Below are 23453 nucleotides of genomic sequence, written 5' to 3'. Positions count from 1 at the left end.
CCTGCGGGGGGGCCCTGCCCGGCTCCACGGGACACGCATCCCCCGCCGGCGCCGGTGCCGGTACCTCCCGTGGGCGCCGGTGCCGGTACCTCCCGTGGGCGCCGGTGCCGGTGCCTCCCGTGGGCGCCGGTGCCGCTGCGGGTTCCTGAGAAAACCCAGTCTAGGAAACTTCTCCGTGCAGCACTAGGTGGACTGAGCCCGCCCGCACTCCCAAGTGGGACTGCGGGCGGCGTTTACCCACCGTCGGAGCCGAACAAGGGCAGAACCAAGCGCTCCCCTTTCCCCGGGGCCGACGAGCTCTCTGGCCTCCAGTGACGCGCCAGCGGGCCCCTCAGGGCCGGCCCCCCCGCCGCCATCTTGCTGAGGAGCCCGCGGGCCCGGCCCGGCTGGGCGCCATGGTGCGGAGCAGGGCGCTGTGGAGCTGCTGCCTGCAGCTTGCCGCGCTGCCCTCCGCGCCGGGCTGGTCAGGTGGGAAACCGCAGCTGTTCAACGGCTCCTGCTGGAGAGTCGCGGAGCCGCCGCGGAGGGGGTGGAGCGGCACCATGGAGAAGGAGGAGGAGGAGGAGGAGGACGAGACTCCTCAGGGGCAGCAGCAGCCCGGGAGGTGAGTGGCTCCCCGGCGGCAGCAGCGCTCGGGAGCGGGGGTCGCTCCCCCCGCGCCTTCCTCTGGGCAGGGAGGGAGGGAGCGAGCGGAGCGGCGGCTCCCGCGCGGCCGGGGCACAGGCACCGGCTGGCGGCCGGGGCACGGGAGCGGCGCTGCGCACCTGCTCCGGCGCGGCAGCGGGGCTCGCCGGGCACACGGTGCCGCGGTCCCGCGGGGTGAGTGCGGCGGGGAGCGCGGGCTGAGCCGCGGCGGGGAGCGGAGCCGGGCCGAGCGAGTGCGGGTGTCCGCTCGGAAAAGAAAAGTTGAGGCGGTGGGCGAGGGGCGCGGGGCCGCCGAGCCCCGGCTGCCGGCCGAGGGGAGCTGGGCAGCCCGGCCCGCCGGGGCGCGGGGGCCCTTTCCGGGAAGCAGGTGCCGCGGTGGTTCAGTGATAAACCCCGACCCAGCCGGGACGGGGAAATCCTGTCCCACTGGGGAAAGAAACGCTGGAAGGAAAAGTCCTTCCTCCCCCCCGCCCTCCCAGCGTTTTCGTTTCCCGTAAATTGACAATAAAATATGCTGCAGTAGCGCTGGGGAAGAAACAAGTTATATAATCGCCTGTAAAAAATGCGCTTCATGGTATTGACCGTTTACTGAATGTTTTTCTTTGAAGAGGCGGCGCGGACAGATGTTTATCGTGAGAGTTTTTCTTGCATCGTATCACGTAAATGCGGAGTGGAAGGTTTTAACCAGGTCGTTTGATGCAATTAGTTCAGTCAAATAATCTCAATGATCGGCAATTATCTCTGATAAGGATTCAGGGAAAGTGTGTGTTGACTGTCGTGACAGCATGTAGTTAAGCTCATATTAAACTTCTGCAGATATAGTTTTTCTAGTGATGACCACGGTTTCTTAGTCTTCTATTTCCTAAATGGCGATTTTGAAGCAGGTTTTCAGTTTTAAATGAAAGTACCGTTTGTACCGAAGTATTTTTTCTTTATTTATCAAACCACACTGATGAAAGCGACATAACAAATTAAAGCTAGTGACAGGAAAATCATTCGTGTTTTCTGGCAACAGACCCTTGAAAAGGATGATGTATTTTTTAGTTCACAGTAGCAGCTTTATCAGTTAATAAAGTAGGAAGCCCCATTCATTTTATAGGTAAGATTTCAGGAAGACAAGAAGAAACAAGATTTTTATATTCCTAATGCAAGAATTATTGCAACAGTTGCCTTCAAAATGCCCCAAATTATCTGAAATGGAAATACCTGTTATAAAAAGATAAGGAGAATTTTGAATACCTGGAGACTGGAAAGCCCAGTCTGATTCACTCGCTGTGATGGAGAGGACACATTCAGGAGAGGAGGAAGCAAGAGATGACTGTTCAAATGTAAATAACAGCTAATTTGGTTTCAGCTTGGCCCAAATCAAGAGAGATGTGCTTCTTTTTAAAAAGAAGCAGTCCATTTAATTATTTTTTTAGTTCACTTGTAGTAACTAAGGAGACTTGAGGAATTACCTCAGCAGAAATCAGCTATTTCCTCAGCCTGTATAAGATCAAGATTGAACCAAACCCAGTAATTCTCCATTCAGAAATAGATTTTACATTATTTTCTGCAAATGGGAAGGTGATTCTTTTGTCTATGATGAGAAAAATGCTAATGCTGCCATATTAGTTAGTGCCTTTATATGGAACACCTGCTGTGAAATTATTTTTTTCCTTTGGTCACATCTATGTGTCCCTTCCTGATTGCACTTTTCATTGTTTTTTTCCATCAATTGCTGTGTGTAGCTTGCAGTATGCTGGCTAGACCTGTAATCAGGGTCCTGCTTCTGATATGCTCAGAGCCAGGACCATGGTAAAAACACTTGGTCATGTTGTATCTAAATGCAGCTTTGAGTAAAAACAACTTTTCTGTAAACCAGATGTTGCACTTGGTTTGAATACTTAGAAAATCTGTGAAAGAAATTGCATGTTATTTACTGTTTATATGTAATATCTTAGTATTTAGCAGCTGTACAAAGAAGGGATGATTTGGATTTCAATAAAATGCAACTGCACCAAAGCAGAAAAAGCTCACAGAGCTGTTTCAGCAAAGAGAATTGGTCATTACAGTGACGCTATGGAGACTCTGCTGCCACTATGTTCTCACTGTGAAAAACAAAGTTTGACAAGATGTGTGAGTGAAAAGTCAAGTGGTAAGGAATGTATATCAAGATGTATATCAAGAGATTTTTCTTGGATAAGACCTGTTGCCATGGTCGGAGCTGGTAGTGCTACTGTCTGCTGGGTAAGGCTTATGATAAGATTTCGGATTTTATTGCTTATAATGTTTGGAAGTAGTTTAGGTTGTTTAGGCTGAAATCTCCCATGCTGTGGATTGTTTTTTGAGGAAGAGTTTCAGTGAGGTTCAGCTGTTTCTAATAATGAGATTGTGGCAATAACAAGTTGTTTATGTATGTCTGTTTAGGTGCGTTTAAATGAAACACTTTGTCTCCTTAAAACGCCTACATATATAGAGTGGTGCCTAGAAAATTAGTAGATGGCTCACACTTGTGTTGGAAATGTGCCTTGACTCTTCCAAAAGAAGAAAAAAAACCACAGCAGCCCAAACAATTTTTAATATTAACACTTTTGTTGTTGACTAACAATCAAAGCACTTTGTATTTCATTTAGAGTACGTGAAGAGACATAATCTAGAGTCACCGGGATACAGTAGAAAGCTGGTTATATACAAGAAAAAGGATTGTCATGAAAAGTGTCAGTGTTTTGTAATGTTTCCACTTCCCTTGGATATTTATGTTTTGCTGTGTCTGGTGTTCTACTACTTGTGATTACTTTTACTGGTTGTCTTTCAGTTTAAGAACTGTAAAGGTGCTGTATTGCTTATGTATTCTGGCTTTCCAGGATGAAGTTTTGGAGATTTGAAACTTTTATATTTGGAAAAGCTGACGACCTCCTAGCTTATCTCATGTGAAAGATGGTCTTTGAACCGTCATACTCAAAAAACACATACTTTTCAACAAAGGAACACTTCTAACTTCCTTATCTTGGCTGACCCGGAAATGATTTGTTTGGATTTCAATACATTTGAAGTCAAGTGTTATAAATAGTTCTATAAAATCCATTATCTATGTGGTGTGTGTACATAAATACACACAGATAGGGAGAGAGATAATGTTGTTGGGACAATAAAAAGCTGAGTTTATATTGAAAGCTAGGTAGATTTAGAAAGAATTTAGGGAAGTATTTTTATATTGTGAAGAAATTACGTTGGGCCCTATGTGCTTGGACTTTGAACTGAAGAGACGGAATCAAACAGACAAGCGTACATGCATATAAACAAAATGGTGTGACTCTGTATTAACTTAAAAACTAGTTTAGCTCTTGGGCGTTGCAGCACTTCCTGGCCATCTGAGATTTTATAGGGTTTTAAAGGATTAATCTCTACAAGAGAAAGTTTGCATAGGAGTTTGTTCCTTTCTGGCACAGAGAGAAAAGGAAAAAGAAAATTAAAAGACTTAGGAAATGAGGTGGAGGTAGCAGTTGCGCAGTTGCAGACATGAAAGTGCCAGAGTTGATGATAAATGAGCTGCTTCAGATCCTGCTTTGCCATGTGGATCCTATGGATCAAGTTTTTAACGTGATTTCTATGCGCTTTTATGAAAACACTTCTTATCTTGCCTCTCTGGCCATATACTACAATGGAAATCAGATTTCTACCATAGTATTTTCAAGTGGAGTCTTAGTTTCATTATGTGTAGTAGTGGTTATTTTTAGTCATATCTAATTGACATAAGATGTTAGACAGGAAATCTTTACCCTTGGGACAGAGTGCGAGCTTCATTTTAGTTAAGAAAAACCTGTGCTAACAGCTTCAACATTACATAATAATTTAAAATACTCAACCCAAGATACACAGGCTGTTAATGCATGGGAGTAGCTAAAATGTGTTTAGAAATGCTAACTGTTAAAGTTTAGTTGTTTTTTCTAAGAGTAAGCCCCGTCCTGGAAAGGTTTGCATCTCTTATTAACTGTGGTCACATCAGCAGACAAACTGAAACTAATGAACTTCTTGTTTGCATAAGTACAGGAGTGGAGCTGGTGCCAGAACACTAATGCCGGGGTCCCGATCCTGTAGCTGGGTTGGTACAAGTTTCATGTTTGCTCTTCTGGAAGAGCTTTGTTGAAATTCTGTGCAAGTGTGAAGTGCCACTCATGGACCTTATTGCTGCTGTTGGAGTGCAGGATTTATCTGCCCAGCTGTGTGCATGTGTTATCTTTTTCTGTTGATTTGAAAAATCGTCTGTGTTTGACTTGTGGTCCTTTTATTGTCTTGTATACCGTGACACAGCACAGACCTTACTTCTCTATGTTGCCTCATTCCTGCAGAGCAGGTAAGAAGACTTTAATTCCATCTCTTGTGTTTTCAACATTCTTCCCTATATATGAAGTAGTCATCTGAAATGAGCTGTTCAGGGAGAGCAAAGGAAAGCACTTTCCATTCTGGTCTAGGGAAAACTGACTCCTGCTTTCCTTTGGTGACTGTTTCAGCAGCAGCACCAAATTACACTGCTCTTGTGCTTAATCATAATGATAGCCTAGGCTGCTCTTTTACATGTGATGACCACGTGCCAACTTTTGGATTATTTTATTCAAGACTGCAGTAAAATATGAAGGTAGAATGGGAAATAACTTATTTTAATAGGCATGTGTAGCTAAAGAAGTTGCCTACTGGGTCTGTCATCTCTGTTAATTTGCATGTCCCCTATGGACAACTGCTGTCATATAGGGGATCATAACCTAAACAGAATATTCATGTAACAGAAAACTTCTATAATATTAAATACAATTCATAAACACAGTTTGGGACTACAAAGTGCTCATGTTGGATGGGGACAGTCAGCTGGGGTGTGTAGAAGTAAAGGGAAAGTGGTTACGCACCGTTCCAGTTCTGGGAAAAACATTTTGATGTGGTTGATACAATGCCTGTAGCTGATCAGATTTAACTCGGGGTTGAGAAATAGCTGGCTCCAGGTGCTACTGATGGACTTGACTGTAAAGCCTATTTGCATTTGTATCCCGAGGCATATAAGGATGTAGGTGATAGGCACTCATTATGACTACAAATAACTTTCTGTTGGTTTGGTTCCCCTAATGAATACCAGCAAAGTAGAGGTTGGAATGTTTAGTAACGGAGTGGGCTGCCTTTTGGGTGCTAGGTAGCTCTTGAATTTGCTTGGTTATAGTATGAAACATCCTCAGAGGAGGCAGCCAGAGAGTTTAAGCAGCATCAGTACTATTAATAAATTAGAATGAAACTTTGGACAGGGAATGAATTGAAAATGGAATATATCAAGGGTAGGGGAAATTGTTGAACCTAAACTTGGTGGTGTATGTGACTGAGTTATGTGGAGTGAATTCTAAATGGAGGATATTTAATGAATTACTGGTTTTGTTGTTGTTGGGGTTTTTTGTTTGTTTGTGGTGGGATTTTTTGTGTGTTCTTTTGTTGTTGTTTTTTGTTTGGTTGATTGGTTTGGTTTTGTGTGTGGGTTGTTTTTTTTTTTTTTATAGCAGCACTGGCATAAGTAGTTTTTGTTTACAACAGTCTATTCCTGTTCTCAGCCTTCCCTGTCCTAACCGATTTGTTGGTATAAACACTTGCATGGTGATGCAGGTGAAAATGAAGTGCTTCTCTAGGGGATGGGAAGCTAAAAAGTGACTATCACTAGATCAGTTTCTTGAACTAATTCAGGATGTGGACACAAACCTTTGTTTTGACAAGCTTGGCGGAGTAATGAGGGCAGAAATAGGTTGACTCATGGTTGTGGCTGTTTAAGTAATACAGCTGTTGTAAGAATATGCCTAACAACAGATGACCATGGGTAAATGCTTCACCTTTGTTTTATTTAGAACTATTTGTTTTCTCTGTTATGTCTAAATAGAACTTTGCTGTTTACTCTTGATTCTCAAAACTAGAGAAGAATGGCTAAGGATTCATCCTAATTCTATGAGGTTGTTTATGTAGAGAGCTATTTCTGTTATCAACTCAGTTATTCATCCTTCTTGAACAGTACACAAGATCACTGTAGTCTGGGTACTTACAGATCTGTTGAGAACATCTGGGCTCGCAACCTATAACTGTGCTGTGAAATGGGTGCATCCAAGAATGGAAGAAGGCTGTACAAGCATGGAGTTTTTGCTTTTTGTATGTTTGGAAAATATGGAAAGAGGACATCACAGAGAATCCCAAGCTGGCTGTTAAAATATCACATAACTTGGATGAAAATTTCTGCACTTCTTGTTCTTGCTTGCAACTTTTAATGGGAAATATCAAATATTATAGTAAAAGTATTTATAGATCACTTACTTGGAAGCTTGAGAGATCTTTGTGTGAAGTCCTAAGACCAAGAGTGTCTGTAATAATTGCAGTTGCAACTGCTTTTGCAGTCATAAAAAATATGTATAGTGAAAGAAAACTTCTGAGTTGCATAGCAGTTTACAGTTGGCAGAGAGCTCAGGTTCTTGCTTTCATAAGGCTACAGTGGTATGATGAAGTGCCTGAAGTATAGAAGTATAAATGCACCATAGAAGCACCATAGAAGTATAAATGCATTCAGAATTTTCCAGGCTCAAACTGTTCATTAATTAAAGGTGACAATTTCAGAAGGAAAAGTAAAAGCACAGCCAAAACTTAGTTGGCAGTAGTTTGATAACTGAATGTGTGGGAGACTTTTTTTTTTTTTTGGAATATCACTTATGTTGTTTGCAAATACCTTCCTTACCTTTTCGCTGAAATGCTGGTGTGTTATTTTGTTTTGGTTGATTGTTTGGGTTTTTGTGGGTTTTTGTTTGTTTGTTTTTAAGTTTAAGGCAAAAAGTGTGCTTTTTGTAGCCATAAAAGGTACGTGAGTTGAAAGAAAACTTCCAAGTTGTGTAGCAGTAGATGGCTTGCAGAACACTCATGTTCTTGCTTTGCTAAGGCTGCAGTGGTATGAGTTCAGGAGGATTTGTGTGCCATCCCTTTTAGGTGACATGTAGGGCAGCCAAGGTCTGGATGTAGTCTATACAGAGAAACAGTGGTTACAAGTGAACCAAGCTTGTTGATTCAAAAATAGAGAAAATTAAGGATATTTGGAATGTGACGGAATGTTTGTAAGGTAGATGTCAAGTTTTGTGGATGTTGTTGGGTTCCAGTAAACCATAGCTTCATAATAACTCTTTTGTAAACTTTCTGGCTTATGGATTTGTGAAATAAGGACCACATTTCTGTGTAGAAAAGAAGGATAAATCTGTTCTGGAGACTTCACAGTTAGTAGCATGGCTGTGTGCTTAGTAGGGGGAACTACATCCATTTCAGTTATGCAGTAGTGGATGTCAGAGGAGACTGGGTGGAAGAGGTGAAGACTCACACAATAGGCTTTATATTAATGCATTTCTTCTTCAAATTAAGTGAAAGTGGTCTGGCTCGAAGCTCTGCTGTGTGACCATTTAAAAAGAAACCTTTTAATGTCAGAGTGCTTCTTGTAATGTTTATGTATCCTGTTTCCAACCTTCTTTTGAAGCAGAAAGTATTAAAATGTTTAACTAAAATGCTCATTATTTTCCCAAATAAACAGGAGACTCAAAGCCAAAATATTTACATCCAAGTTTTCAGTTATTTAAGCAATGCTAAAATAAATAATTGACCCCTGACCTGTTGTCCTAAGGGCTATATCTTGTTTGTAGGTGTAAACCTGTTTACTGGCACATACGGCATGTGTTTTCCGTGCCATGTCCTGCCTGATCTGCAGCTTCTCTCGTGCTTTGTGGGTTACTAGGGGCCTCTTGGTATTTCATGGTGCAAAACCAGTTATGTGAGCTCTGCATTGTGGTTCGTGTCAGGCTTCATCCTCAGCATCAGACCCTGATATCCTTCCCCTCTGCCTAGAGAACCTTCCGGCCTGGTGGATTTGGCATGTGTGTCTTGGTCCATCTCCTTTTCTGAGTTCAGTTGGATCAGTAAAGCATCTCTGAGAGTGGTTGTGCTGCGTCTTGCCTGGGCCCCTCTTACCAATGAGTGCAATCCACTTGCCTTTGTCTGCGGTTGAGTCACCTCACCCTGTTCCCATTTCTTAAGAAAGCAATTTAATCTTTTTAAGCAGAATCATAGTTTTCCTCTTTGTTTAAAAGTGTGGAAAATGTAAGATTTCTTGTGTAACATTACAATAACAAATATTCACCAAGGACATGACTCTTTCTTCCTTCTCCTCCCGAGTGAGCACAACTGTACTCCAGTTTGATTTTGGTGTCTCTATCACTCATAATTTGCCTGGCAATCCAGTGCTTACATTTATTTCTCAAGTGCCAAACTATTATTTTTCTTGGGGGAGAATTCAGGAAAGCTAAATGAAGAATCAGCTCATGGGTATTTTCTAATATTTAAAATATTCCTGCCAAATCTCCTTGTCTATAGAGGCTTTCTTTTGCAAAAAGATAAGAACCTACATGGACTGATAAGTGGTTGAGTTTTATATTAAGCTAATGGTTGCTGGCTTTCAAGGTATGATCCTCTACCATTTTTTAAAATAAGAAATATTAGATTTCTTTTACTGTATTCCATGAATATTCTAGAATATATTTTACCGGCTTAAATGAAACAGAAATGAACTGGCAAGATCGATACTTCAAAGGAATCTACAGTTCATTAGGAATACTTCGTTAGTTAATTGTTTGTAAATGTGTCCCTTATGCATGTAAAAGGGTTTAAAGTATTCCGTGAGCACTGAGGTCTTTTATCCCTTCAGTTGCTTATGGAATACTAATGAAAGTAATGTATGTGCATCATGTGGAAAATATGTTGGCAGACAGATACCTGCAGTGCCTTAAATGCTTTGGCATTGTCTTTGTGTAATCAGCATAGTTGATCCCTACTTCCCTAAGAGCTTTATACTTTCAGAATAAGATCAAAGGTTTATATGAAAATTTAAGCAAAAGTAGAATTCACCTATTTTAGAGATGAATGAATAGATAAGCAGAAGCTTAAAAATAAAACCTTAGGCACTCCAGTTTATAATATAAAATGTCTTGTAGGAACAATAATTACAGTAGTTATATATATTTAAAAATCAGACATCTAAGATGCTAACAGAAGAATTTCCTGGAATTAAGTACCTATCTGATTAAACTTTTGTGATTTGTTTTCATGATGCTTTCTAGAAGAGCAGATGTTTTATGCTGTGTCTGCATGCTTTGCTAAATTAATAAGCTGACTTGGCATTGAAAATACTCTTTGAGGAATAAAAAAAAAAAAATACCCCTCTTAAGTTAAAGTAACAGTTAAAATATCCATTACAATTTTGGGGGGGTATTCTGTCTGCCTCTTTGTGGCACTGATTCTTTTGTTACCATGTATTTCTGCTTAAAATGGTATAGAGCAAGTTGGGTGGCTGTTCCATTGAAGGCTGATTCCAGTAAATGTTTAGTAGAAAGGAGTAGAGTATCATCAATTAAATTAAAATGATGATGCAGATGTGGTATCTTATTGCTAAATAGAAAAATACATAGCTCGAGTATTTCAGTAAAACTGCAGGGAAACAAAGCAATTATATTAAAACAAGGTTATGAGCAAGGGTACTATTTATCAAAAAATTCTGTCAGCAGTGTTTTCTGAATATTGTTCATGCTTCTTTATCAGAAGTGGATTTTGATGTTTTAAGATTTCATCTCTACTGTATGGCAAAATAATGATTATTTTGTTAAGAAAATTTCACGTATTTATCAACTGTTGTCTCTTTGCAACTGACACTCCACTTTCTGATTATCATCGGTTGGTGCTGAACCAGCAGGGACGGTCTCTGCATCTGAAGTCAGAGCATCACCAGTAAATGCATTTGAGTTCAGCTTGATAACGCTTCTTATATGTGTGTAGAATCTTAGCTGTAGTGTTGCAATGACAATATATTGTTTTCCTGTAATTACAGTCTTACAGAGGGCACAATGAATTATGTATGCCCATCTACTTAGAAAATATCTCGTTTAGGAAGGAATTTCTAAGAAAACTCTGGGTTAATTCTGTTCTTTGAAAATGTTTGAGTGAACTGGCTGAACAGTACATTTACTTCAACTGAAACGTTGAAAGTAAGTATAGAAACTGAAGCATTTACCTTCAACTGAATTGCTTCAGCAACTTATAAAATAAATAAGGATATTTGAGTTATCTACCTTGATTATAATGCAATCAACAGTACTCCATATTCCTAAACTCTGCAACACTGAAGTGCAATTTGGAATAAGAGACTGACTATTGACCTTGCAGTTTTCTAAGAAATGTGCCAGAGTTGTGACTTTATAGAAATAAGCTTTTCTCAGTTATTTTCTCACTTTCCTATATTTCACAGTGGAATTAAGAACAGACATTGTAGCCATGATTTACTTGAGGTGTTCCAATGGCTTTTCACTAGTCAGTTCAATTAAACATGTATCAAAATTGTATTTGAAACAGCTACTTTTACTGTTGCTACAATAAGCTTTTCCTGTGTTTTGGACAAAATAGGAAATAGGACTGTCTTTTTTGTTCTGACTTTTCTGCATGTATGTGCATCTTGTCATTAGAAGTTCTGTGTTATTAATGCTATGTGAGGCTGCTGCTCTTATTACAAAATGAAGTCACTTTGTAGGCAATTCCTAAGGCACTGTATAGTTCCAGTGTCTCTTGGACAAGTTCACAGGATCGTATTACATCAGGCACTAAATGTCATAAGCGTCAGGAGGAACTTGCTATTCTTCCAAAATGTAAATTAAGGAACCCTTCCCCCTCGCTCTTGCAGTCGGTAGATAATAGTGTTAGTATCTGAAGCTGTGCATACTGGGGAGTAAAAATCTGCCTGAACTACAAAGAGATCTCTTGTCTACTTGCCACAGCATGTTTTTGAAGTCTTTTGTGTCATAGCAACTGTTTTAAAAACATATTTTGTTGAGGAAAAAAATACAGTAGATCAGAAAATGAGAAGGGCAGGCTTGTTTCCGATGTGTGTGAGAAGATTCAATCTTACAAATATTGATGCTAGTCCAAGAAAAGATTGATGAATTTAAAATTTGTTTTAGTTCTCCTCAAAAAGATATGGATAAGAAAAAGGATGAAGAGCAGCCTTTGACTGCGTGTAACCAGTACCCTAAAGAAGCGGTGAGGAAACGTCACAATTCAGGTCGAGGTTCCAGGGGCAGCGATTCTTCCAGGACCTCCCGGAAAAGCTTCAGGCTGGACTACAGACTAGAAGAGGATGTAACTAAATCAAAGAGAGGCAAAGATGGGAAATTTGTCAACCCGTGGCCAACATGGAAACCGCCAACCTTGCCAAATATTTTGAAATGGTCCCTCATGGAAAAAAATAACAGCAATGTGCCATGCTCCAAACAGGTAAATACTTGCATGTTTTCTGTTCCTGATTTAGACTGCTTTTACCTCTGCTTTAGTCAATAAAATAGGATAATTTCTCACTAATACTTACTAGACATCTTTTGGAGACTTTTCTAAGTGTTGTTTTTCTAGTTTTATTATCACTTTATTTTTTTCAAAAGGTGGGTTAATACTTTATTCCTCTTTAATCTTTTCTCTCCTTTCTGTTAGTCCCACACCCTTTGATTTATTCAGCTTGGTTTATATCTACAAAACCAACAAAAAAGGTCCCCTAGCTCAGTCATAAACCATTAGCTACATTCTTTCCTTTTTAATAGGTGATGCCTTAGGAAGCATACTACTAACATCATTCATATTGAATGGAATAGCTATGCCATATCTAATTTTAAAAGTTGCCCTTTTTTTTCCCCCGGCCTGCTATTTACTGTATATGTTACATCTTATTCATAAAAATGTAATAAATAGTTGCTCTCATTTGCTTGGGGAAGTATTTGCAAATCTATGCTTTTATGTTTCAGTACACCAGGAGAAAAAAATAAGTATATGTTAAAACTAGCCTGAGCAAGTATTTTTACCAAAATACTAAAGGTACAGTGTCAGTTTACTTGGAAGCACCATTATTTGTTCTTGGTGTATGGCTTCTATCAGATATTGTATATAAAGAAGCAGGTGGGGGAAGCAACCTGAGAGAAGTTTCTTTTCCATGAAGAGTAGTGGAAAGCTGCAGGTTTTGTGGCCTCAAGAAGTTTTAGGATGGCTGCAATTTGGACAGGATTACTTGTGTGTGTATTTTGTATTGTGTTGAGTGTACTTGGGAAGAGCTGTGCTGAAGAGTACACAACTAGCGAAAACATTTTTGAACAAATAGGTGTTAATAATGCTTGTAAGCATCCAAGGAGGTATGTGTGAGCTATACGTCTCACAGTACTTAGTGAAGAGCTTACACTTTTCATTTTTATTTTGTGTGAATTACCTGTGAAGGAAGGAATTTGATCAGCTTTATGAACAGGAAAGCCGTGTTAATTTCAACACGTGATGGTCAGAAGTTTGGGGATTTTTGTAAGGACATGTGGCACAAAACTTGTTTAAGGGATAAATAATCTTGGCTGAAGTTGTTGTATAACAATCATTTTACTTCAGAAAGAAGCACAAAAAAACCTGTTTCAGTCTTGGGATCCCTTCCAACAGTTTATTGTTTCAAATTTGCTGTCCTGCTTCTAGACATTATCTGCACCTTGAAGTAGCAGCAGTGGTTGTGCTTTGGTGTGTACGGCTTTCTAGGCGGTGTGCTGCATATTATGATACTTTGCCCACATTTGTGTAAAGTTCAGGCCTTGATGTTTTCAACTTCCTTTGGCTGCTGCCCTGTTCCGTGTGTGTACAAGCAGATTTGTATCTTGCCAGGACTGGTCAGAAACCTGGTCAGTGACTGAAGCACCTGGAAGGCAGCGCTGAGGTGTGCAGAATATACAGCTCTTTGATGGCAAGGGAGAACTGCAGCTCTTCCCTTTAATTTACAGATTATCCCTGCAATAAAGGATGATTACAAAGAAATCTACACTTTACCAGTTGCAAAGCTATCTCTCTGACCCAGTTGGGATTCATTTTGGACTAATTTTATTGCTTTGCTTATGTGATTTTTTAATTAAGTGCCAGCAATTATTCAGGAACTCAGCGAAGTAAATCAGAAATAGAAAAACCCAGATAGGAATCGATGAAATGTACTTCTCAGTCCTCAGCCATTTTGATGCTTGTTCTGGCTATGTTTGCTCCACACCTAAACCCACCTGTGAAGCACTTTGGAGCTTGTTTAAAATTCAGAGTAAGGGCACTGCTAGATAGCTTGTCCTTCGAGCAGACTTGTCTCCACGTTGAGTGTGCCCAGTGATACCCTGCTATGCTGGGCAGGTTCAGTTTATCTGTACCAAGTGCTTTGCACATGTGAAATAAAACCAACGCATATTATGCAGAAATGTACTTCACTGTGTAAAACCTATATGTATTATAATCATGCCTTCACACCAAGCCTATATCATTATTCAGAATGCATAGACTGTATTATCATTACAGGCTTTATTAATAACTTTTTCTGTGCTGTTGGAATATCTTTAATTGTTGGTTGTTGGATCAGCAATTTAGATTGTTCTCATTTCTGTAAAATCCAGTGGTATTCCAGTATGCAGTAAGTGCCAAAGATCCTAATCTAATTAGCTTGTCTTACCAAAGCCCGTCATGTGTTTCTTCTTGCTTTGCATTAGGAAGGAAAGAAAAACATGGGAGGGGAGGAAGTGGCACAGCAGGAGGAATTTTTGTATTGCTCCAGTGATGAAGATAAGACAATACTAGGCACGTTTTCCTTCTGTTGGTAGCTGATTTGACATTAATGCCATATTTCAAATATCTGTTATAATTCTTGTAGTAGTAGTATTATGTTTCTAGTTAGTCTGTCAGAGAACAAAATGTAGTACAGCAGGATAAAAGTTCCATAAGATTGTGTATTTCATTTGTGATGTTGTTTTATCCTGTTGTATGAGCTTTAAGAATTCCATATGAAGTATTCTACCAATAGAACTTGTGTTTTAGTTTGAAATGTTATTGTTTGAGTAATGACTTCATATAGCTTTAAGAGGTAATTCTGGGGATTTTAGTGTACTCTTGTAAAAATATGAAAAAAGAAAAAAAAACAAACACAAACCCCATGCACTGAGAAGTAATTTCTTTAGCTATTTTCTTGGGTGATTTACTATGATAGCTCAACAAAATGCCTGATTTCTGATCTCATTCTCTCTGATTTGGATCAGAGGCCAGTTTATCACAAACCCATAGGTCTCATACAGAGTCAGAGCTTTCCACGTTTCACTGCCATCTTGGTCTTGGTTTGCCTGGAACTTTTGTTCACAGAATTTCATTTAAATAGATCAGGAGACCAGTTGCTTGAACTGTGCTACTCTTTATTTATCAAACTTACTGTCTCTGTGTCCTTTACAAATGCATTTTATAGTTGGTAGTTGTACCTTTAAATCATCTATTTGAAGTACTTAATAATGTCAGTCCCGGTGACATCCTTGTAAAACTTTCAATGGTGCATGTGTTGTGGTTTTATGCTGGTGGGCAGTTCAGCCTCATGCAGCCGCTCACTCAGTCCCCCACAGTGGGATGGGGGAGAGAACTGGAAGGGCAAAAGTGCAAAAACTCGTGCATTGAGATCAAGGCAACAGGTTAAGCAAAAGCTGCGCAGACAAGCAAAGGAAAACAAGGAATTGCTTTACTGCTTCCCATGGGCAGGCAGGTGTTCAGTCATCTCCAGGACAGCAGGGCTGCATCCTGGGCAATGGTTACTTGGCAAGACAAACGCCATCACTCCGAACATCCCTTCCCTTTCTTCTTCCCCCAAAATATATAATGACCATGATGCCATATGGAATGGAATATCCTTGTGGTCAGTGGGAGTTGTCTGTCCCACCTGGGTCTCCTCCCAACTTCTCATACAGCCCAACCCGTGGGTTTTGACACTGTATGGGCACTGTTCAGCAACAGCTAAAGTATCAGGCTGTGATCAAGACTGTTTTGGTCACAAATCTAAAACATGGCACCCTATTGAGCTGCTAGGAAGAAAAGCAGCTCTGTCCCAGCCAAAACCAGTACAATATGTTGAAGTTCCAGTTAAGAAATCATTGTTCAGATCTGCCAGTTAGCTGGTTCTTAATCCATTCAGTATTCTTTGTTAATATTAGATTATACTAATTTTAAAAACTAGTTTGGGTCAAATGTCAGCAAAAATAGATTAATTTAGTATTCTCAGAATAATGAGTGCTCTACCTTTAAAAACAGCTACTTAGAACATTTTCCATAAAAAATGTACTTACTGATGTAAATTGCATTATGACAATTAATTATTAAATTCCATATCAGAGTTTAATTTCCTTGACACAATCTGATTTGTTGACTTACCCACATGTGATTTGGCAAGTTGTCCTAATTTCCGAGTATTATGTTTTGTGGATCTTCCACTCTTGTTTTTAATTCAAGTGTCACAATATAACACTCTGTGGTTCAGATTTCTCCTGCCAGTGTCGTTCTGTATACCAAGAATGAAAGAGAGGTAAGAAATTGATGATGCTTTCTTGGAGAAGCAGCAGTTTATCTCAGTTTAATACTCATATTTATTCTTGTCTGAATGGAGTGATTGTATTACTTTCTAAGTACTAACCTTATATTCAGCTTTATAAAAGGTTATCTATTTCTCGTTCCTGGAGACAGTAATTAACCTTTTCAATAGACATGTCTTGTCCATTAGCTCTCAGAAAAAGCAATTTCATTAATATTTTATTACTTACAGTAGAACTGCAGGCAGGTGAGTGTGTGCATTTGTTTTTTTTTTTTCCTCAATATATGCCCTCCAAATAAATAAAATATTATGCAGAAAGGAACTTCCCTGAAGCTGTCAGAACCATTTTAGCAAGGGAAATCCTCAACTCCTGCACTGTCACAGCATCGGCTGTGCTTTCGAGGGAGCGGGAGGCCAGCTCTGGCTAAGCTGAGTGACAGGCCGGGACAGGGAGAACTTGGCTGGGAAGCAGAAGTGCTGGGACATCTGTGGTTACCAGGTTAGTCTTGTCAAGAGTGTCAAATTTGGAAGCGGATCGGGCTGAAAGCTGTCTGTTCTCCTCATCTGGATTCATATTCAGCTGAATTGATTCTCTGACCCATCAGACCTGAGTGGGGACTGCATAAGTATTCACGCTGGAGCAAGAGGGGAGGTGGGGGAAGGTTTCCATAACTTTGTTACACAGAGGTATGGATTTAGGTTGATTTGAAGCCATTCATGGGGCTGCATCCTGAACATAAAGGGAGATCAGTATGGTGATTTATTCAGTAATAATTAAACTTTAATTACCTTCTAGGCTTCAATAAAACATCATGAGAAGCATAGCTAAGTGCCCTAAGGTCCATCTTTAAAATAAGATATGAGTTTTAGTTCGTGTTTTATGAACATTCGTTGAATTATTGGCAGGATGGGAAGAGGGAATTGTAAAAGCTGGCGTGAGGCAAGTGAGGTTAACCTCCGTGTGCTGCCCCATATGCGGTGGGGAGAGAGAGAGAGGCTGCTGAAGGCTGAAAGGACAGAGCTTGTGCAGCATGCTGTTGGGAACACGGCATTCTCTTTCATCTATGAGTTTGCGGCTTATTTGTGCTAGGACTTGTGCATCGTTTAGTTGCACAAACTAAACCTGAGCATTTGCTATTGTAGCAATATATATATATATATATTCTTTTCCAGGTCACAAGACTAACCGATTGCAAAGCCTTTCCTGCGATGCTGTTAGTGCCTTGCAGTGCTTTCACTGCAGTACTTTCAGACTCTGGTTCTCTGTCAGTAGGTCTCCTGGCCTGATGGGATACTCTCAGGCTTGTTCTTCTCTCTTGACAGAGAAGTGAAAACATTACAAAAACCTAAGGTGAAATTAGGAGGAAGTAACTGGGAAACTAGTCATTAAAAAGGCATCCGGTTTGTGTTGTAGTTCTCTGGTTGCCTAAAAATATAGTCAAAACACAAGTCTGGACTGTAAGGATTTGTGTCTTGTACGCAGTTTTTGTTCCATGGCCAAGCACTTTCTGAAATCTCTCATGCCTATTGTGTTCTTTTTTTGCTAGGAACTCGATAAAGAGCTTCCAGTGTTAAAACCTTACTTTGTTCAAAAGCCGGAACTTGCTGGGAAGACAGGACCTGGTATGCGAGTCACGTGGCTGGGACATGCCTCGCTTATGGTGGAAATGGATGAATTAATATTTCTTACTGACCCAATCTTCAGCCAGCGAGCTTCCCCTACTCAGCTGATGGGTCCCAAGCGCTTCCGAGGGCCTCCGTGCACAGTAGAGCAGCTCCCCAAAATCGATGCAGTCGTGATCAGCCACAACCATTACGATCATTTGGACTACAACACTGTCAGGAGTTTAAACGAGCGCTTTGGGAGTGAGCTGCGCTGGTTTGTGCCTCTGGGGCTCTTGGACTGGATGCAGAGATGTGGTTGTGAGAACGTGATTGAACTGGATTGGTGGGAAGAGAACTGCGTCCCCGGTCACGATGCGGTAACTTTTGTCTTCACCCCTTCTCAACACTGGTGCAAAAGGACTGCGACAGATGATAACAAAGTTCTTTGGGGCAGCTGGTCTGTCTTGGGACCTTGGAATAGGTTTTTCTTTTCAGGAGATACTGGATATTGTGTTGCTTTTGAACAGATAGGTAAACGGTTTGGACCTTTTGATCTTGCAGCCATCCCCATTGGAGCTTATGAGCCAAGGTACGAAAATCAAAGTTTGATCAACATGTGTAAATGAAATGATATACTGATGACAAAAAAAAAAAAATTACACGGAGTGAAAACTGTAGATATACTTTATTAAGAATATACAATAGAATACAGAGGCAAAAGAAGGGAATTGCTGAGGCAAAAGGACATGGCTAAATGACAAAAAAAATGTGGCAGGCAATCGCAAGATGAAGCTGAAATGTCTAGGATGCTTGCCTGTGTATCTGTGGTGTTCTTGGAGAGCTTTTTCTTCAGCCTAAAGCACAGCAAGGATGAATTTGTACTGCCATGAAAATTTCTGCCATGAAAAATGTTGAGTGAAAATCTGGAATTACTTTTTTTTCTGAGCTAGTATCACTTAATCCAGCTCATTCAGACACATGCAATTTGCTGCGTTTTCCTCTTGCTTCAGTCTTTATGCTGGTTTTGCAATTTATCTGGAAAGATGATTCCTTTATAGAGTGTGAAAGATCTGTTTGTTCAAGCATCTGTAGCCTACTTAAGATGAGGTATCTAAACTTTTAGATGATAACACTCATATAGCGCTGGAAGCAAAGTATGTATAGGCTGGGAAGGGAAGATAGGAATCAGAATAACATGGTAAAAATCCAATATCTTTCAAGAATTGCCAGGTTCTCCCTTCTGCTTTAGCACTCTTGCCTCAGGCTATCTTTGAAGCACACACTCTGGTGTGTGCTGCAAGCATGAAATCTTTTAAGGGATGGATTTAAATCTGTGGCCTTAATGCCTTAAGGCATCAGTAATATGTCCTTATATTATTAAAAATATAGATAAGGAAAAAAAAGTTTTGAAAACAGGAGTGAAATACATTAACTGCTATATTGTGGGAATGTCAGTATCTTCCACCTTGTTGATTTTGAGTGTTCTGTATGTTGTCCAGACATACATGCTCCATTATTATTTTATTAGGTGAGCATATATATATATATATATATATATATACATGCAACTTACCCAGTGAAAGTAAAGAAGAAATCTTGACTGAATTAGTTGATACAGAAAATGTACTTTGTATTTTGGTAGATGGTTTATGAAATACCAGCATGTGGATCCTGAAGAAGCAGTAAGAATCCATATTGATGTTCAAGCCAAGAAGTCTGTAGCCATTCACTGGGGGACCTTTGCTTTAGCAAATGAGGTAAATTTCAGCACTACATGAGCTCAGATTCCCTGAGTACACAATCGTTCATGAAGCTTTGCTCTTGCAGTTTAACCTACATATCTGTAAATGCATACTTAAAATGTAAACTTTGTATGAGTGCACATTGTTACTATACGTACCGAAGTTAAAAACAATACTTAGCTTTTCATAACCAATTACCTAAATTATTTCCACAGTTAATCTTAATTTGAAAGTACTGAGTTACTGGAACAAATATGGAGGATTTCTGATATCTGAAAGCTGAGGAACATGAAAGGTGGGGAGATGTAGGCAATAATGAAAGTAAGCTCAGCAGTGCATCACCTGGAGACAGTAAGGACTGCATGCCTGTAGGTCAATACAGTATTTATTAATCACGTCTGTCTAGTAAATAAACGGAACAGCATTTTTAATAGTTGATTCATAGTTAAATACCATCAAAAATATTAAAAATTGAGTTAATCTGGGTTGCCAACTTTTTATTATTCTTATTTGTTTTATTCCCAGCCCCCACCAAGTCCACAGTTCTTATAAGGAAGTTACCCAGGTCCCTTAACAGTGACTAAAATGCGGTGAAAGGGAATTACCTACATCCCCTTTGACATACCTTGTCTGGTGGCTGGTTTTCAACTTTATCTTTGCATCAGTTGCACCACTTTATCTTACAGCTCAGTCCTAATGCCATTAGCTATGTTCACCTGATGTGTCAGGTTTTCTTAGATGTAACATTTTCTATCCCCGATGCCTCTAATAAGCGGTGTCACTAGTGCCCACAGTATAAATGCCAACACGTATTTAGAAGCACCAAAAAATTGATGATTTGTCCCTCATGATGCCTTTTCTGAAATGCAAAAAACACCATGAAGTAGCTCCAGGGGGACCTCTCTGAAATAAATGGCACTAGTTTTTAAACAGTAAAGCTGACAACTTTGTTTTACTGAACAAGGGGAAGCAGCCTCTGCTGCCCTGCTCACCCTTCCTCTGCTTCGGAGATTAGTTCAATGCATTGAAGAAGACTGAATTTTGGATGATGGTTATATGCTTTCTTTTCTCCCAAATGTTGCGACGGTATATTGTCCCTCATATTATTCTTATTCTTCCAGTATTACTTGGATCCTCCAGTTAAGCTGAATGAAGCTCTTGAAAGATACGGCTTGAAAAAAGAAGACTTCTTTGTCTTAAACCACGGAGAATCACGGGACTTGAGTACAAATGATGGCTTTGAATAATGAAACAGTAGCAGTTCCTTGTCAGCCTCGTTTGATTTGAACTAGCAACTAATGTTACAACTATTAATATGATGTACTTACAAAGTAGACTTTTCTGAGTGAATTGGATTTTTAGATGCCAGGTTTGTCAGCTGCAGAACTAAAACTTGCATCCCATTTTCATGATAAATTTTACTGGTTATATTGTTTATAAATTTTGAGAGGTGATCTAGCAACTGGTTAATATATAAAATATTGTCTGGGAATAACTTGCAGTTTCAACTCTTATGTATACCACTGATCAATTAGTATGGGGTTTGTTGGTTTGGTTTTTTTGAACTCTTCATCTTACCTGCAACAGCAATAATAACCTCAGCACAGGACATATTCTTGGAATTAATGGCTGACTTGAATTAGCCATTGTCAGAATGTCACCTCCCATGTGTCAGTCATTAATCTTGAGGTTATGCCCTGTACCTTGACAGCTTCACTGTCTGATTTGTGGGGTGGAGTCTTCCAATACAGCTGTGTTGTTAAAGCACAGGCGCAGTCAAATAATAATTTTACTGAGTGCTTCTTCATTTTCATATATTGAGGAACCATAAAAGCTGGATTTTACAATGATCTAAAGAATTGTGCCTTTTAAAGAGAGAGAGTTTAATATTGCATTACTGATGTGTAAAACTTACTGCTGGCCAGAGTATCTGCACAATTTCATTGTTTTGTCAATATTTTTAAGTTAGGCCTGAATGTGTCTAAAATTACTTTCTTGTCAAATGCAGTACATGAAATGGAAGAATCCCTTAACAGAGATTGTCTTTTCATTGACTCAGCCTACTGTTAAGTATTTTTTTTAAAGTGACAAGTTTTAAGCAAGGGCTGTGCTGTTTGTTTCTTTTTCTTACAGCTTCCCTATAATTTTAAAGTTGAATGAGGTTGAATGAGAGCTTACAACATTGTTCAGTATTGTAAAACTCGGCTAAATATATCTGTATGAAATTGCCATGCTAATTTACAGAATTAAAGCCTGTTGTTGCCAATAAAAAGGGTTGCTATTCTCCTTCATAACTGATTGTTCATGATTTGTTTTGATCTTCGGGATGTGTGTACTTTTTTTTTTTTGCTCTTGCTGTGCATTACATTTATGTTCATACTTGATTAAGATAAATAAAGACCCATTATTTCCCTGAAACTTAAAGATGTGAACTTCTGGCAACTAATTGAAACCAGTTCATGAGATTTCATGCTAGGAATGAACTGAAGTCATCTTTTAACTGTTGACAGTTATCTTTTAAAAATCTGTATTGGCAAGTCCTGAAAGTCTTATAGATCTTAAGACCAACAAAGAACAGCCAAAGGAGGCAAATATCAGTTAGTCCACGTTCCTGCTGAGGAGGGGTTGTGGAACAGAGGATTACACTTGTATGTAAGAGAAAATGGCTTATATTCCTTTGGGATTCATATTTGACAAACATCAAGGTTTCTTTATTTGAAAAGTTAATTTTAGTGCGGTCTAGATGGATTCACCAGAATTTGTTTAAAAGTGTTAATTACACAATAACTTCAGTAACAATTTAGATAACATAATGCATATTACATGTTCATAATATTGTGAAGGACAGGAAGGTGCAGGATGTTTTGAGTACTTTGAAGGACATGGTTAAAACTGAAGTTGTTGGTTGTTTGTTTTTCAGTTTTAAAAATCATCAGTAGACTATTTGTAAAATCCTATACTTCACAAAGAAAGAATATAAATAAAATACAGAATAACTAGATAAGCAGCCACATAGCAGAGAGGTACTGACTTACAAGGATCAGACACTAAATGTCAGGATGGTGTATGTTTTGTTCGGGGGTCTATTAATTCACAGTATTTGTATGTAGAATGGTGATTGTTACACCTTGCTTGGTGCTGATATGATTCCATCTAGGGTGTGGGATAAAGAAAATTAGACACACTTGTGTAAAGACACTTTGGGAAGTCTTGCATAACTGTAAAACATCTCAGTAGCATTGCTCTACAAACTAAACATTTTAAAATAGGTCTTTCTAGACCAGAAATAGAAGACTGAGAAAACAGAATTTCAAGTATTTTTAGAAAAGGGGACAATGGTTGCTTGTTTCTGTCAGCGATCAAAGTGGAGGATAAAAGATCAACTTTAATTATCACAAAGATATCTGAAAAACGTATTTTTAGGTTGGAGAACATGGAGAAGGACATCCAGACATCTCCATTGCTGAGCTTAAGAAAACATACGTGTATCAGATATACCTAGAACAGCCTAGTCTGAGTTCCCGACAGAAGAGAAAGATGGGATTGGTGAATTCTGAGTGTCTGACCTAGCCTTTATTTTTCTTTATTAAATACAGAAGCAGAAAAAAATTAAATCTACAAAAAGTGGCAAAACATGAAGTGATTGTAATGTAATTTGCTTATTACAAAATGAACAGTGTCTTTGGAGCGGTGGGAAGGAGAAAGAGAAGTTCAGTGTCAATGCAGCAGTTATCAGGGTTGTGACTGGGAATCAGGCCAACTTCTATTTCTGCCTTAATTGTATTCTTGATGACTTAAAACTACCTCCATAGATAAATCAGTTACATGTAGCTTGACCCCTGTATTGATCAGGACATCGATATGTTGTATTTTCAAGGTCACATTTTTCTTGCAGCTTTAGCTATTTGCAAAGTTGCCTACTGAAAATAAATATCCAGAAAGAAAGACGAGAGAGTAATATTTTATTAAGAACAGAGTGCGTATATTAACTTAGAAAGATGAAGTATCAGGTA

The 23453-nt window shown here is 39.4% G+C and overlaps 1 protein-coding gene across 1 annotated transcript; it reads left to right on the top strand.

Moving 5' to 3' along the window:
• The first annotated feature begins 361 nt into the window (after positions 1-361).
• NAPEPLD (N-acyl phosphatidylethanolamine phospholipase D) lies at positions 362-21911 on the top strand. Its single transcript, XM_080364029.1, has 5 exons — positions 362-604; positions 11673-11985; positions 17641-18287; positions 19341-19455; positions 20562-21911. Exons 1-5 carry the CDS (start codon positions 396-398, stop codon positions 20685-20687), a joined length of 1410 nt encoding a protein of 469 aa, XP_080220155.1. The 5' UTR covers positions 362-395; the 3' UTR covers positions 20688-21911.
• The last annotated feature ends 1542 nt before the right edge of the window (positions 21912-23453 follow it).

Source organism: Nesoenas mayeri (assembly GCF_963082525.1).
Source record: "Nesoenas mayeri genome assembly, chromosome: 1".
NCBI lineage: Eukaryota > Metazoa > Chordata > Aves > Columbiformes > Columbidae > Nesoenas > Nesoenas mayeri.
Note: the sequence above shows the minus strand (reverse complement) of the source record. Positions and strands in the feature narration are given on the sequence as shown.